The following is a 13,877-nucleotide window of genomic DNA, read 5'->3' on the forward strand; positions in this document are numbered from 1 at the left end:
TACTTGGTTCGTCGTTCCTTCATCCAAGGAATCTAGACGAGGGAAAATAGTCAGTCAAATAATTGTCAAACCTAGAAAAAACTCCGACATCCAACACGCTATCTTTGGATCCCACTGGGAATATGTCGAAGAAGGACCAGTCGATGGAAACGTCGCTATCCGTGGGGACTGATCCATCAAAGACCGATGAAGGCTAGGGGTATTCCAGCATGGTTTCCGTTGGTAAATGATCGGAATGCTCCTTATTCTATGGGTCTTCATTCGCAAACCAAGACGTAGCATCTCGATGGTAGTAGGGTAGCAAATTGCTGCTGCCTAGTTCTCTTGCCACCGCCGCTCTTTAGATCACCGCTGCCTGGTTCGTTATTCCTTCCCATTGCCTGGTTCTCTTGCCACCGCCGCCTCCTCTGATCAAACGGGGAAGGCAATGAACAGTGGTTCCTTGCCAGTATCTAGTGAAGAAAACAGTGGAGAATAGATCGAGTCGCACTGTTCATTGTCGTTCGTCTTCGTCATTGGAAGGTAATGAACAATGGTTTCTTGAGTTTTTCTACTGGGGTCACATTGTTTTGGTGCAACCCCGATTCCACGTTTTTGGAATCTTGCATTCCACCTTTTTCTCATCCCATCCCTCTATTTCCCTCAAAACAAATAAGAGAAAAAGGAATATTTTTGAAATATTCATTTTTTCTCATCCCCACCCACAAACCAAACGAAGCCTAAGAGTTTGTTTAAGGCCCAAGCTCGGATTGAGTTTGAGGTCAAACTTAATTTGTATAGCTCAAATCCAACCTGGATGAAATTTGACATACTTGGGTTGGTCAATTGGGCTTAGTCGGGCTTATTAGGTCGAATGCAGTGAAATATTACATAAACTTATGCATTCATGCATGCTTGTATATGCATATATGGATCTACATATGTGTGAATGTAAGTATGTAATTGGAATTGGGGTATGTTGGGTTCGAGCTCAAACCACTAAGGGCTAAGACCAAGCCTGAAGCCTAGGGTTTTGTCCCAAGCCCAGCCCATGTAAAAAATGGGCTGAATTGATTTGGTCTTGGGTTGGTCCATCCAAATTGCATTCTCTACTATTTCTCCTTTTTTTTTTTTTTTCGCTCTAAAATAGTTTTTCTTTCATAAGAATCCTATTCCTATGTCTTGTATTTTCTCCCATTTTCTTTCATCCAACAAATGCTCTCTTATATTGAATATCTTTCTATATCCCCAACATAAAGGATTTCAAGAAGTTACTTTGTTTTGGGTCCCATTTTTTCATATAAAATAAATTGATTATTCATAAACATCTATTAAAAGAAACACAGGAAGGTGAAATAGGATTTTAAAAATTTTTATGTATTAATATGTAGCATTTTATATTTTTAATAATAAACGGCATGTTTAAGTCCAATTAAGGGCAGCCCCCACAAAATATATTTAAGTCTATTTGAAAACCTCAGTTATGTTTAAATTAATTTGTGAAATTGTGTGGTGGGGCACTTAAAAATGTGTTCTATATTTTATATAAGCATTTTTTCCAAGTTTATCCCTACCGTTTTTGAAAATTCCGACGTTGCCTATCGTTTACGGGCTAAAGCGACTGGCGAGTGTTCAGCGCCTTGCGAACCCCAGCAAGAAAGGGAGAAGCGAGACGTACAGTCGCACACAACGCCACCTCCAGTCCTTCCATTAGCTACGGCACAAGGCCGCTCTCCTCTGTGGTTTCTCTCATTTTAGGGTGAGGTAAGCCTTTTTTCAATGATAAATCTGTTTTTTTTTTTTTTTTTTTTTCTCTGAAAATTTGTATTGTTCGATTGGTAATGAGACATGTGCCTCCTCCTCTTCCTCCTTCTTCTTCTTCCAAGTCAAGCTGTGCGTGTCCTGTGGTAGAGTCATGACCCACCAGTTCAAAAAAAAGGGGCTTCGACTCTTTTGAATCGTTCCAATCAGTGTTGTAAACAGGGGCTCCTCTCTCTATATTTTTTTTAACCGTGTTACCCTGCTCTCCTTCTTTCTCAGCATACAAATCATTTTGTTTGGTTAAATTTGATATTATTTTTTTTTTAAGTTTCCTATTTTTTTTTATTATTGAGTTTTTGAGCTTTAGCCCCGAAGGTCTAAATCAACTTGGTTAGCTGGTTTTTCATTTTTTTTAATGTACCTACTTGGAGGAAAGTCTCAACCATGGCTAATTAAAATGAACCTAGATTCTTTAGTTTCCGCATGCAATATTTCCATTAAATAGGAGCTTTAGAATTCCCTTGCATTATTATTGTTCTTATGGATTAAACATGTAGTTTAAAGCCTTACGGTATTGGTTCAAGTGTTTCGATGGCAGCTGCTAGAAGCCTACAAGGATAGAGCTACCTTACCCCCCTTCTCTCTCTCTCTCTCTCTCTCTCTCTCCATTTTTCTACCACTTTTTTTCTTTTCTTTTTAGGATTTTCCTAGTAATTTGGGAAGCAATCAACCTAAAATTAACTCTACTCATTAGTATAGGAAAAACTGCTTTAATACCAAATTGATGTAGGATTTACCTACAATTTAAGACAAATAAGATAAGAATAACCCATAAATCAGCACCCAGGCTTCCCTAGGACTTGGCACCTAAAGGAACTAGGGAGAAAGACGGTTCAGCCCAGGATCAGAATTTATAGGCACAAAGTACTGTTGGGGTAGGTGCCAGCACGGAATTGATGCCAATTCACGGGCGGGCGTTGGTGCATAGAGTGTGGATTGTTGACATTTTGAATGTTTATAGCTCTGCAGTGGAAATCAGAAATCTGCATTGGGCCTGTCCGTACTTCTCCGAAGAGACTATTAGTATTAGGGATTAAGAAATCAACACCATCCAGAAAATTAGAATCACCTCAACAATAGAAGCAGAAAAGTTAAGTATCGAAAAGAGAGTAGGACAACCCTTTTGCCTTGCTTCTTTGCTTCAAAACCACCTATGGAAGGAATACTATAATAAACTAACTAGAAATAGGTCAAATCCTAGTTGTTCAAGGGCAAGGACTTTGACTTAAGACAAATCCTAGTTGGTTCTGAGATACTAGAATAATTTTGACTTGCTAATATAACTCTTAATCCAATTAGGAACTAACTCCTACTATAATTAGGAAACCAACTTCTAATGCAACTAAGAAAAGCAAGTCCTAATCTAACACTAGGGAGGTTAGTAATAAATCAAGTAATTAGAAAATAACCACTGAAAGTTTAGATGATATTCATAGTTTCTTACCACCCATAAATTATAAATACTGAAAGTTTGACATGCAGGTTCCTGCATCACCCACTGGCCCCTTTTGCCTATAAATATATGTAAGGTCCTCTCTTTTTGATATACAATAGTAGAATTTGAGTTTTCTACTACTGTTGAAGTGATTCAAATTTTCTTGACAGTGCTGATTCCTTCAAGAAGCTGTTAGGCACTGATTCCTGGGTATTTTTATCCTCTTTTTTATTTTTATTATTCTTAGTTTTTATTTATTATTTATTATTTATTATTTTTATTTTTTTATTTGCAGGTTCAACCTGCATCAATTTGGTACCACAGAAATTTCTCCTGCATCATTTGGTATCAGTGTCATCAATGTGGTGAAGTGATGATTAGTATTTTGGCCTCTCTAGTTGACAATGACATGATTACTAGTTGTTAAAAAAAAGATATTTTCTAAATTTAAGATATTGATGCAGTCTCATAAATAACTTGTGTACTACAATTCTGCAAGAAAAGAATGATATCAAACATTTAGCTTATAGTCTTTGTTTTGCAAACAAAAATAGAGTTAGGTTGGATAGGCTAGGATAACGAATCATAGTCTTTTTTGTTTTCCCCTCCAAAGGAGTGTGACCTCAACTATCTGATGTGCCATTTGTTTGTGGCAACTTCATACCAACACAACACTGAACTTCACTACCTTTTATTTTATGCAATTTTCTATTTGATATACCGTCATCCAATCATGTTTGATCACAAATATTTAAGGCAACAACTAGAATATAACAAATGAAAAAAAACATTTTATATCATTTTGAAGAATTAGATGTATAATAAAAGAAAAACAAATTAAGCTTTAAAATGATTTTGTGGTTGACTAGGTAACCTAGATAATGCTTAGTTGTCCTAGGTGACTTCATCATTAGTATTGACCGACTAATCAGTGATGCAGTTAGTCTGGCCCTCAACTGACTAGTTGATGCTTTAATAACACTGGTTGGTATTAGAACAGTTGATCCTGCATCACCTAAGGTGGTTTTTGGGCATAGTTTTCAAGGCACCAAAGTGAAGCTAGGTGATAGGAGAATGCCTTGTTGCCTAGGCAATGAGTTTTTTTTTTTTTAATAAAAAATATAAATCATAGAGTAGTGCCCTAGGTTTCATAGTAACGACTAGGTTGACTATTCGTTAATTGACTAGTTAACCTAGATAAAATGCTTAGTTGTCCTAGGTGACTTCATCATTAGTATTGACCGACTAATCAATTATGCAGTTAGTCTGGCCCTCAACTGACTAGTTATTCACTAGTTGATGCTTTAATAACACTAGTTGCACCTCCCAAGGTGGTTTTTGTGCATAGTTTTCAAGGCACCAAAGTGAAGCTAGGCAATAGGAGAGTGCCTTGTTGCCTAGGCGATGAGTTTTTTTTTTTTTTTAAATAAGAAATATAAATCCTAGGGTGGTTCCCTAGGTTTCATAGTAATAAGTAGTAATGTTTAACTAATAATTACCACATTCCTCATGAAATATGTATATCTCAAACACCTTGGGTGCATGAGGTGTACATCTCAAACGCCTTTTGTGTGAAACATATACCTCTGGTACACCTCATATGCCTCATGCATGCTTTATATAGAAAAATAGAAAGAAAGTGAAGGGAAGGGACCTAGGCTAGGGTTTTTGCCCTCAGGTCCCCCTGAGATCCCCCTCCACCCAACGACTTTTTGATGCAGCCCAATTTAGTTTCTTGTGTTAGGGGATCTTGTTTTTGCTCCAACTCTCTTGCTTTGCTCACTTGCTTGCCTCTTTTAGCTAGTGCTATGCATTCTCATTCTTCTTAGTGCACAACATCTTTCATAAAAAACTTCTTCTTCTTAAGGGGACTTATGCCTCCTTGTGCTCAAGAGGTAAACATCCACGGAGAATGCCTATTTGGGTTATGGCAACAGTCCTCTTTCTTTTCTGTTATTTTTAATAGGACCTTTTATTTGACCTATTCTTTCTTCCCATGTTCTATGTTTTCTTTCTTTCTCTCTTTTTTTCTTTCCTAAGGATGGTTCTAAGTTTTTGTTCTTTTTTGTTTTGTATTTTCTTTTGTGGTACTGACGACTAATGACTGCATTCCATAAATTGCTCCAAGGTTTTCTTAATTGTTTATTTCTTTGTTCACCTATTACTCTTTTTTTGCACCACTGGGGTATATTCGTTATTACTAGTGGCTTTATTTTGTTGTGCTACATAGTGGTACCATTTTTGCTCATTTTTTTGTTGGTAATATTTTGCAGGTTGGAGATAGGGAATAACTGGAGATATATGAAGCGTTTTCAGTTTGTGCAGTGCATTGCTTTGTATTCTTCAAGGTTAGCCTAAATTGGGAGAACCCATTACTTATTTATTTATTTTTTCCTTTTTGATTGATAAGAGTAAGAATTTTATTGATTATGATAGAAAAATTAGTGTTTATATATGGTGCTTCAAAACCTATTATAGACTAGGTTTGCTACCTATCGCAAATTTCAGTATGTTGCTTACAAATGTCCCCAAAATACATGCTTTCTTGTCTCATTACTTTTTTCTTTTCTCTTGTTAAATTTTATCTATGGTCTTCTTGAAAGTTGAAATGAAAATGTCATGATCATTTGAACTAATCACTCAACATGTTAGGCTACCATGGTATTTCTAAATTGTCATAATAAGGTATTGGATCCTAGAGGCAATCTCTATTTTTTTATATATTAGCAGGTTTTTAGTGCGCCATTAGGGGTAGCAACAATGGGATGTACTCACTGGATTATTTGTTTTTTCATTTGACTAATAGCATGATTGTGTTTTATCAGAGGATTGCAAGTGATTGTTGTGGCCATGTGAACACATTGAAACTAAATCTCCCAGGCAAACACTGATGGGGTAATTTGGTTGATAGTATGTCATAGTTTATTAGAATTGATAAAAAAATGTCATATTTTATTATAAGTTCAAAGGAAAGTGTTGTGACCATGTGAAGTCATTTCTCCACATGTTATCTTTGTATTTATTGATTGTCAAAGTAAAGCAATGGCCCTAGTCAGGGAGTCAAGGTGAAGATAGGTGATTTTTTTCTTTGAATAAAACCTATCTTTCACTATTAATTGTCACCTAGTCGCCCACATGATGGGTTTTTTTTTGAATAAAAACCTTAAATCCTAGGGTAATTCCTTAGGTTTCATAGCAAGCAACAACCATTTTTCACTATTAATTGTTTATAATCTTCATAGAAATGCATAAATTTCATTTAAACATAGAAAATCATCGTTTGCATGAATAAATATCGAAGAAAGAAAAGAAATTTTAGAAAATAGAGGGTTTAAGCCTCTATTTCTTTCCTAGAAAAGGAAGAAAATAAAAGAAAGGATGAAAGGGAAAGAAGAAGAAATTAACCAATATGTTTTGATTGGGCAAAATATTGAGTTCTTTCGTGCTTATCAGTTCATGTTTTGAAGTCTTTGAAGGTTCAAGATAGTTCAATAATGTTTGTTTTAAAACATTATAAAAAATATCTTAGTGATTAACCGAGGTAATCCTCCATGAATGCCATATTGCCTAGGCGTTTTCTTGACAACTATGACAGGTAGTCTCTTCTTTCATATGATAGCAAGTTTTTCTTGTATCATTTGGGGTAGCAGCAGCTGACATATGTTTAATGGGTGGTTTGGTTTTTCATTTGATTGATAGCATGCTTGTGTTTGATTAGTGAGTCACAAGGAAGTGTTGTGATGATGTGAAATCATAACTCTACATATTAACCTACCTTGGTATTATCTGAATGCCATAGGTAGTATTATCCTTGAGCTAGTTTCTATTTTTTCATATGACAATGGGTTGTTTTTGTATCATTTGGTTTGACAATAGTAAACATGCTTTTACTGGGTTATTTAGCTTTTCATTTGATCGATAGCAACATGTCTGTGTTTTATTGGATGGCTGTAAGAAATCGTTGCGACTATGTGAACTCATCAAAACAAACAAACTCACTCAGACATGCATTCACTGGGTGATTTGGTTTATCCTTTGATTAAGTATGTCCATATTTTTTCGGAGGGCATAAGATTGTGTTATATGTGTGAACCTTGGAGATTGAGCCACTACTTGGCAGAGGCTAGGCCGCTAGGGACTCTTTGGACTGTTTAAATGTAAAATTAGTTTGGATTCCTAGGGAACACAATCATACAGCAGATGGCTTAGCCAAATGTGGCGTGTATTTGGATCATCTGTATAGCGACAAGCTTCCTCCTTTGTAATCTGTTGGGGTTCTTCCCCTGCTTTGTACATCTTCTCATGTACCTGTTCTTCCTTTAATGAATACTGGTTAAAAGCGACAAGCTTCCTCCTTTGTAATCTGTTGAGGTTCTTCCCCTGCTTTGTACATCTTCTCATGTACCTGTTCTTCCTTTAATGAATACTGGTTAAATTTTTCTCGAAAAATATGTGAACTTATCTCTCCACATGTAAATTATGTGAACTTATCACTCCACATGTTAGGCTACCTCCATATTTCTTGATATTCCTAGTAATGTAATGGACCCTAGACTGATAAAAAAAATGTAGTGGACCCTAGAAATAATCTCTATTTTTTCATATGATAACTGTTAGTTCATGTTGGGGTAGATCTTAAAGGCAGTCTCTATTTTTTTCATATGTAAGCCGGCTGTTTTTTATTCATTTGGAGTAGGAAAAAGGCATTTGCTCATTGGATGATTTGATATTAGCATTTCTGTGTTCTATTGTAAGGTTGCAAGAAAGTGTTGTGACCATGTGAACTCATCGAAACCAAATCACCCAAGCATGCACTCACTGGGTGATTTGGTTTTCTTTTCATTTGATTGATAGCATGTTTGTGTTTTATTGGAGGGTTGGGTGAAAGTGTGATCATCATTTGAACTAATCATGAACATGTTAGGCTACATTGATATTTCCAAATTGTCATAATAAGGCATTATACCCTAGAGGCAATTTCTATTTTTTCATATGTTAGCAGGTCGTTAGTTTGTCATTTGGGGTAGCAACAGCAGGATGCACTCACTGGATAATTTGGTTTTTGTTTGATTAATAGCTTGCCTGTGTTTTATTAGTGGATTGCAATTAAGTGTTTTGACCATGTGAACACATCATCAATTTCAAAAAAAAAAAAAGTAATTCAATAGTGTTTTTATTTTTCTTCGACCTCATTATATTATTTTACAGATAGCAATTAAATTTATGTGCATTGTTCATGTAGGCAATATTTGAATGCTTTAAAGCACTACACTTCGACACTCTACAAACACATAAAATGAAACCGAGAGCAGACGGGATTTCTAGAGCTCAAAAGTCAAAATTTTGTCATGAAGGGCCAAATTGGGTCCTTGTTGCAGGAGGCGTATTATTGAGCACATTATCATTTCAGTTTGGGTACAAGCTCAAGCAAGTTCTTGATACAAGGCAGCTGGACAATGCTAGCAATGGGCTGAAAGGTCTTGTGATATACAACTTGGTGATATTTTATATTATAAAGCTTGTACCCTATACCGATTGAAACTAAATAAATAAAGCCTGTATCATAGTTTTTAAAGTGTTTCTCCTATTCAGGAACTGCGAAGTCTGCCAACAAGAGGAAGTCAGGGACTTGCACATCACACTCAAATTTATATTCCTTTGCACAAGATGAAGGTGGTGGTTGCAATTTCCATTCAGGTGTGACATTTCTTTGGTTCTCATAAACCTACCAAAGAATTTATATGTTTTTCCTCAGCAAAACTTTTGGCTAACAATAATAAAATATTTTATGCAATTTTATCTGTCAAAAAAAATATTAAATATGATTCCTAACAATTTCTTTTCTACTTGTAAGAAAATCTAGATCCTATCTACTTGTTAAATGCTATTTGTGGCCGGATTGTGGAAGTTTTATTAAGGTGGTCATCAATCATTTCACTGCACTAATATTTGATGGGCAGATGTTGGAGTTCAATTTATGAAGAAAGAAAGCACCATCAACTCCTCGGCTTCCTGGATTTCCCAAGGAACAACCATCAATGTTTAATTTTATTACTCCTTATGTAGGGGATTGACTCTGTGTATGGTTATATATTCTAGTAGAGGTTATCAAAATCTCAGGCCATGCTCTTATAACATCACCTATTGAAAGATTGTTTTTTTTGGCAATTTGTATTAATTAGAACTTTAAGATATTAAATAGCAGTAGGTAGCTCCCATCCAGAGCCACCCCTTTTTCTTATGACTGCAAACTAGCCCAAAATAAATGTTCCCTTGACACCCCTTGCTTTGCTAAGTTTTCTGGTGCTTGAGTTTGCTGATCTTTTAACCCACTTGAAAGTTGCCCACCTATTGAAAGATCATCCAAGTATTCTACAGTGAGAATACAAGATGCCGCTCTTGCTTGTATAATGTTGATCAAAGTTTCGTGATGGTTTTTCTTCCGTTAGAATAGTCCAAGGCTGCATTTGGCATTCGGATTCAATAGCTTATGCTTATTGGACTTTTTAGAAAGATCACAATTGAAAAAGGCCAACTCAAAAAGTTGGAAAAGGCATTTGGTAATATCCATTTATCAATGCTCCTTATTGTATATAAAAAGCATTAAGCATTTGTTTAAGTCTGCAATAAAAAGAAAGTTCTTTTTTAGTCAATAGTGCCCTCCACCAACACAAAGCCCTACATACATATTCAGTTCTTCTTGAATACCACTTGAGTTAATTTGAATAGACCAATCTGAACTGTTGTCCTCATCAATTGTTTTTTCTCAACAGTCATCCCTTCTTGGTATGACAACACAAATGAGAACTTGAGCATTACAAGGAATCAGATATTTCTATTTAAAAAAAAAAAGAATCAGATATTTCTGATTTCTCAGAGAAATTGAATAGTAATGACTGAGTGATGGAAGTCTTTTGAGATTCAACAAATCTCTTGTTCCGTTTCATCCATGTCCATCATAGGGAATGTTACATTATAATGAGAATTGTCAATAAGACAGAAAACCCTAATTAAAATGATGTAATTGAAATTTGCAGTGCAGCAAAGTTGTAAAAAACCTTACTTAAAACACTGATCCAGATAAGTTGAAAGAATAAGGAGCTGAGAATGGCCAATATATCAGCCCTCACCAAATGGTTACTAGTGAACTTCTCTGCTTTTTTAATGATGAAAAGAGAAAAGGACTTGTTAACCTATGTACCAAACACATCCTAAGATTCCTTTGAGCAACTTCAGACTTTAGTTTGACAGAAGCTCAAGGGAGAATCCAGGTATAGTAGGTATTTTTTACCGAGCAGATGGTTGTATCTGCTGGGATTTTTGTGGGTCCATTGGATTAAAGCAGAAGTTTCATCTCTCTTGACTGGCTTATGATTGCAAAACAACAGGGTCTTACCTTTTCATCTATTGAAGGAGATCAGTAAACACCATTAGATGGAATAAAAGGACAGGACAAGGTCTGGTACATGTGTTGAATGGATTTCAAGAGGTATGAACTCAATTGATGGACTAGCTAAATCAGAGGCAGGGAGGGATTTTTTAAATTTGTACGCGAAAGATTCCTGTCAGAAGCATCCTCTTCATGTCCACTTTTTGATTTTCAATACAATACTGTTACTATTTTCAGAAAGAAACAGCTTATGTATACAGGTTTATGAATAATTTAACATCGAGGAATACACCTACCATTCTTCTATAGTTTTAGAGATATCTGGGGGATTATCAATCTGAGTTGCATAGTTTTTCTTTTTCTTTTTCAATCGTCATTGTCATCATTATCATTATTATTAATCTTTTTAAGGGTGTGGCTGCAGGGTTTTCTGATGGCATGGTGGGGGTTAAATGCTCACCATCTGGCTCGATACTCCAGGAAACTAACCCAGCACTGCCTTTGGTCACAGTTCCAGTTTTGGAGTCTAACAAAGAAAATGGTGTCATGTGGGCCTCTTCTCCCGATTGCCTCGAGCTGCCTCCAAAGCCATTCCATCACTCAAATAGTTCAGATTCTCCCTGTTTATCAGAATCTGGTTCTGACATCTTCACCAAGCAGGAAGTGATACGGAAGCTAAGGCAGCAGCTGAAGAGAAGGGATGAGATGATCCTTGAAATGCAAGACCAGATTACATCATTGCAGAATTCACTCAGTGTCCAGCTGACTCGTTCTACCCATTTGCAATCACAGCTTGATTCTGCAAACAGAGACCTGTTTGAATCAGAGCAGGAGATCCAGCGGCTGAGGAAAGCCATAGCAGATCATTGTGTGGTAGACACTAGTCCCTGTGAGAAGCCCATGGCAGTCAATAACTGGGCAACACGACAAAATGGGCATATAAATGGGTTTATTGTCGGGGTGAGTGATGTGGAGGTGTTGAACAAAGGAAGTGGAGGAGATGGAGAGAGGATTGAGATGCTGAAGAAGGAAGTGGTAGAGTTAAAGGAAGTCATCGAAGGAAAGGAGTACTTGCTGCAGAGCTACAAGGAACAAAAGGCTGAACTCTACTCAACGGTCAAGGAACTGCAGCAGAGATTGGCTTCTCAGGTACCAAATATTTTGTAGATGATCAATTTTGTGTATCCTTGTTTGGTTTCTCGTGTTGTTGCATAGGGGGTGAAACCTCTTTTTTACCTTCCTTGGTTCATATGTTTTCGGCTGCATACATTGCACATATGCATATAAGAGAGAGAGAGAGTTTTGATTGGTGAACGATCAAATGGTGACTCGTTGGACTACATGGAGATGGAGCCACTGCTGTAATTGGCTGTGCTGTAGTTCTCCATTAGTTTGCCCTTTGGCCATTAGCGTCATGACTCCAACGGCATTAACAGCTTGGATTTGGATTCCCAGGTAAATATCAAGGTCCGGGCTATTTTATGGTTTGTGCAAGTACATTTGAGTATGGACCATATGGTATGAAAGTGTATATATCTTCTTGCTCATTGCTAGCTGAACAGTTGACGTTACTTATTCCTTTGTTTATTCCTGTTATTTATTTACTCTTTTTTTTTTGTAAGAATTTACTTTATTTTTTAGTTGATCAGAATAGGAACTTGGGTTCATTCCCATCAACATCTCCAGACTGGAGAATGATAACCCATCTCCCACGTTTGAACTGGGTGCTCAAAGGTAGTAAAGCATGACGCTATTTATCAAGTGTGGAAAACTTAAAAAAGAAAAAACAATTGGCTAACCCCCAACTGGTAATTCATATGGTGCAAAATTTCGGTGTCATGCCCAAGTGAAAATGGGTTTAAGTTGGGTTGATTTTAAAATAGCTTCAACTCTATTAATATGCTCTTATTTCTTAGACTTTGGATTGGATTATTGGAAGGATAAGGTTTACTGATTTTAGCTAGAGAGAGATTCATATGAGAACAGAAGAATAAGGTATACGCTAGAAATCTTTCTTGTATATGTGTTCATATGAAATCAGATTCAGGTATTCTCATCAAACTGTAAGCAGTCCGGGTAACACTTTTAGCAACTCTGAGAGGTGTTTGCTGGGCAGAATGCATGATCAGTAATAGTATTCTGTCTGTGAGAGGCACAGAATTACTTGAACCCATTCATGTATCAATGGCTTTTATACAGCAATCCAAGATCCACAGTAGTTTTAAAGAATGAGAAGTTTCTGCGAAACAAGAACCCAATAAACAAAAGATTGGATTAGTAAGGGTTTCCTTTTCTCCGTCTGATCTGGGTATGTGATGAAATCGTGTCAGGTAAAAATTTGATTCTATGAGCAACTTAAGAAGGGAGTTTCTAGCTACTTGAAACTGCTGGAATATATCCCATGGAACCACAGGTATTATTTCGTTTGAATACATGGTAATGTGTTGATCTTAATCTATTTTCAAATTCTTCATCAAACCCAGAACCACGATTATGTTGCATCGAACAAGTTGTAAACTTGTATATATATTGTTGGATCGGTCCCACGTCCCTATCCAAGAAGAATATACCAGTATATTTGGATCGTGCAAGTCAATGACTTGGATTACGGGTTCTTTCGTGGAATGAAAAAGGAGACAAACCGGAAGTGACTGTATCAAGGACAACCTCCTTCACTGTCCACCTGAGTAAGAATCAAGAATGAATAGTTATGGCACGATGATGTGTTAGCCACAACCTTATTTTTTTTAATAAAATAAGACATTATGAAGAAAAGAACATTTTCACAAACTTAAGGTCAACTAAATTATATATAAAACCATCAAAAGTTTTAAAACTAGTCCTGTTCTTCATGATAGGCTTAAGGTCAATCAATTCTAAGATTAAAAGGTTATGCTTAAATAAAGAAAGAAATAAGGATGCACAATCACAATTACAATAATTGAATGATAAAAGCGTTCTTGCTATTTCTTTTAAATTAATCAACTCAAATGATGAAACTGCTTCAGTTCCAACAGAACCAAAACTGAACCGTGTTTTCGGCTTCTTTAATTGCATGGTATTGTAATTGAAATTGGATTTGGTCCTTACAAGACCGTATTCATACCATTTGCACAGTCCCTTCAGCATTGCATCGAGAATATCTCCCTATGAAAAAAGCATATAAATGCAGAGATATTTTCATTGCATTGCTGTAAAAGGTTATGCATTAAACTCGTTCTTATTTTCAGTAAAAGACGTACTTGAACTTTT

The 13,877-nt window shown here is 36.2% G+C and overlaps 1 protein-coding gene across 12 annotated transcripts; it reads left to right on the forward strand.

Annotated features, from left to right (window-relative positions):
* Positions 1-1,593: 1,593 nt before the first annotated feature.
* On the forward strand, positions 1,594-12,296 carry LOC148867910 (uncharacterized). Of its 12 annotated transcripts, none has more exons than XM_088978177.1 (9): positions 1,594-1,743; positions 3,283-3,324; positions 3,406-3,445; positions 3,531-3,580; positions 5,509-5,583; positions 8,478-8,712; positions 8,828-8,932; positions 11,050-11,774; positions 11,914-12,296. In XM_088978177.1, exons 6-9 carry the CDS (start codon positions 8,532-8,534, stop codon positions 11,929-11,931), a joined length of 1,029 nt encoding a protein of 342 aa, XP_088834303.1. In that variant the 5' UTR covers positions 1,594-1,743; positions 3,283-3,324; positions 3,406-3,445; positions 3,531-3,580; positions 5,509-5,583; positions 8,478-8,531; the 3' UTR covers positions 11,932-12,296. The 12 variants fall into 12 exon arrangements, with proteins under 12 accessions (XP_088834303.1, XP_088834297.1, XP_088834305.1 ...); XM_088978172.1 differs by having other exon boundaries at positions 1,613-1,743; positions 3,531-3,550; XM_088978171.1 differs by lacking the exon at positions 11,914-12,296 and having other exon boundaries at positions 11,050-11,858.
* The last annotated feature ends 1,581 nt before the right edge of the window (positions 12,297-13,877 follow it).

The sequence above is a fragment of the Nelumbo lutea genome, chromosome 3 (genome assembly GCF_056320005.1).
Source record: "Nelumbo lutea isolate HS-2025 chromosome 3, American lotus-T2T, whole genome shotgun sequence".
Lineage (NCBI taxonomy): Eukaryota > Viridiplantae > Streptophyta > Magnoliopsida > Proteales > Nelumbonaceae > Nelumbo > Nelumbo lutea.

What these genes read in the sequence shown, in the direction of transcription:
- LOC148867910 (XM_088978177.1), top strand. Translation starts at nt 8,532, where the DNA reads ATGAAACCGAGAGCAGACGGGATTTCTAGAGCTCAAAAGTCAAAATTT. An exon ending in TGCTAGCAATGGGCTGAAAG is followed by an intron (nt 8,713 to 8,827) that starts GTCTTGTGATAT and finishes TCTCCTATTCAG; the next exon opens with GAACTGCGAAGTCTGCCAAC. An exon ending in TGGTTGCAATTTCCATTCAG is followed by an intron (nt 8,933 to 11,049) that starts GTGTGACATTTC and finishes GTGTGGCTGCAG; the next exon opens with GGTTTTCTGATGGCATGGTG.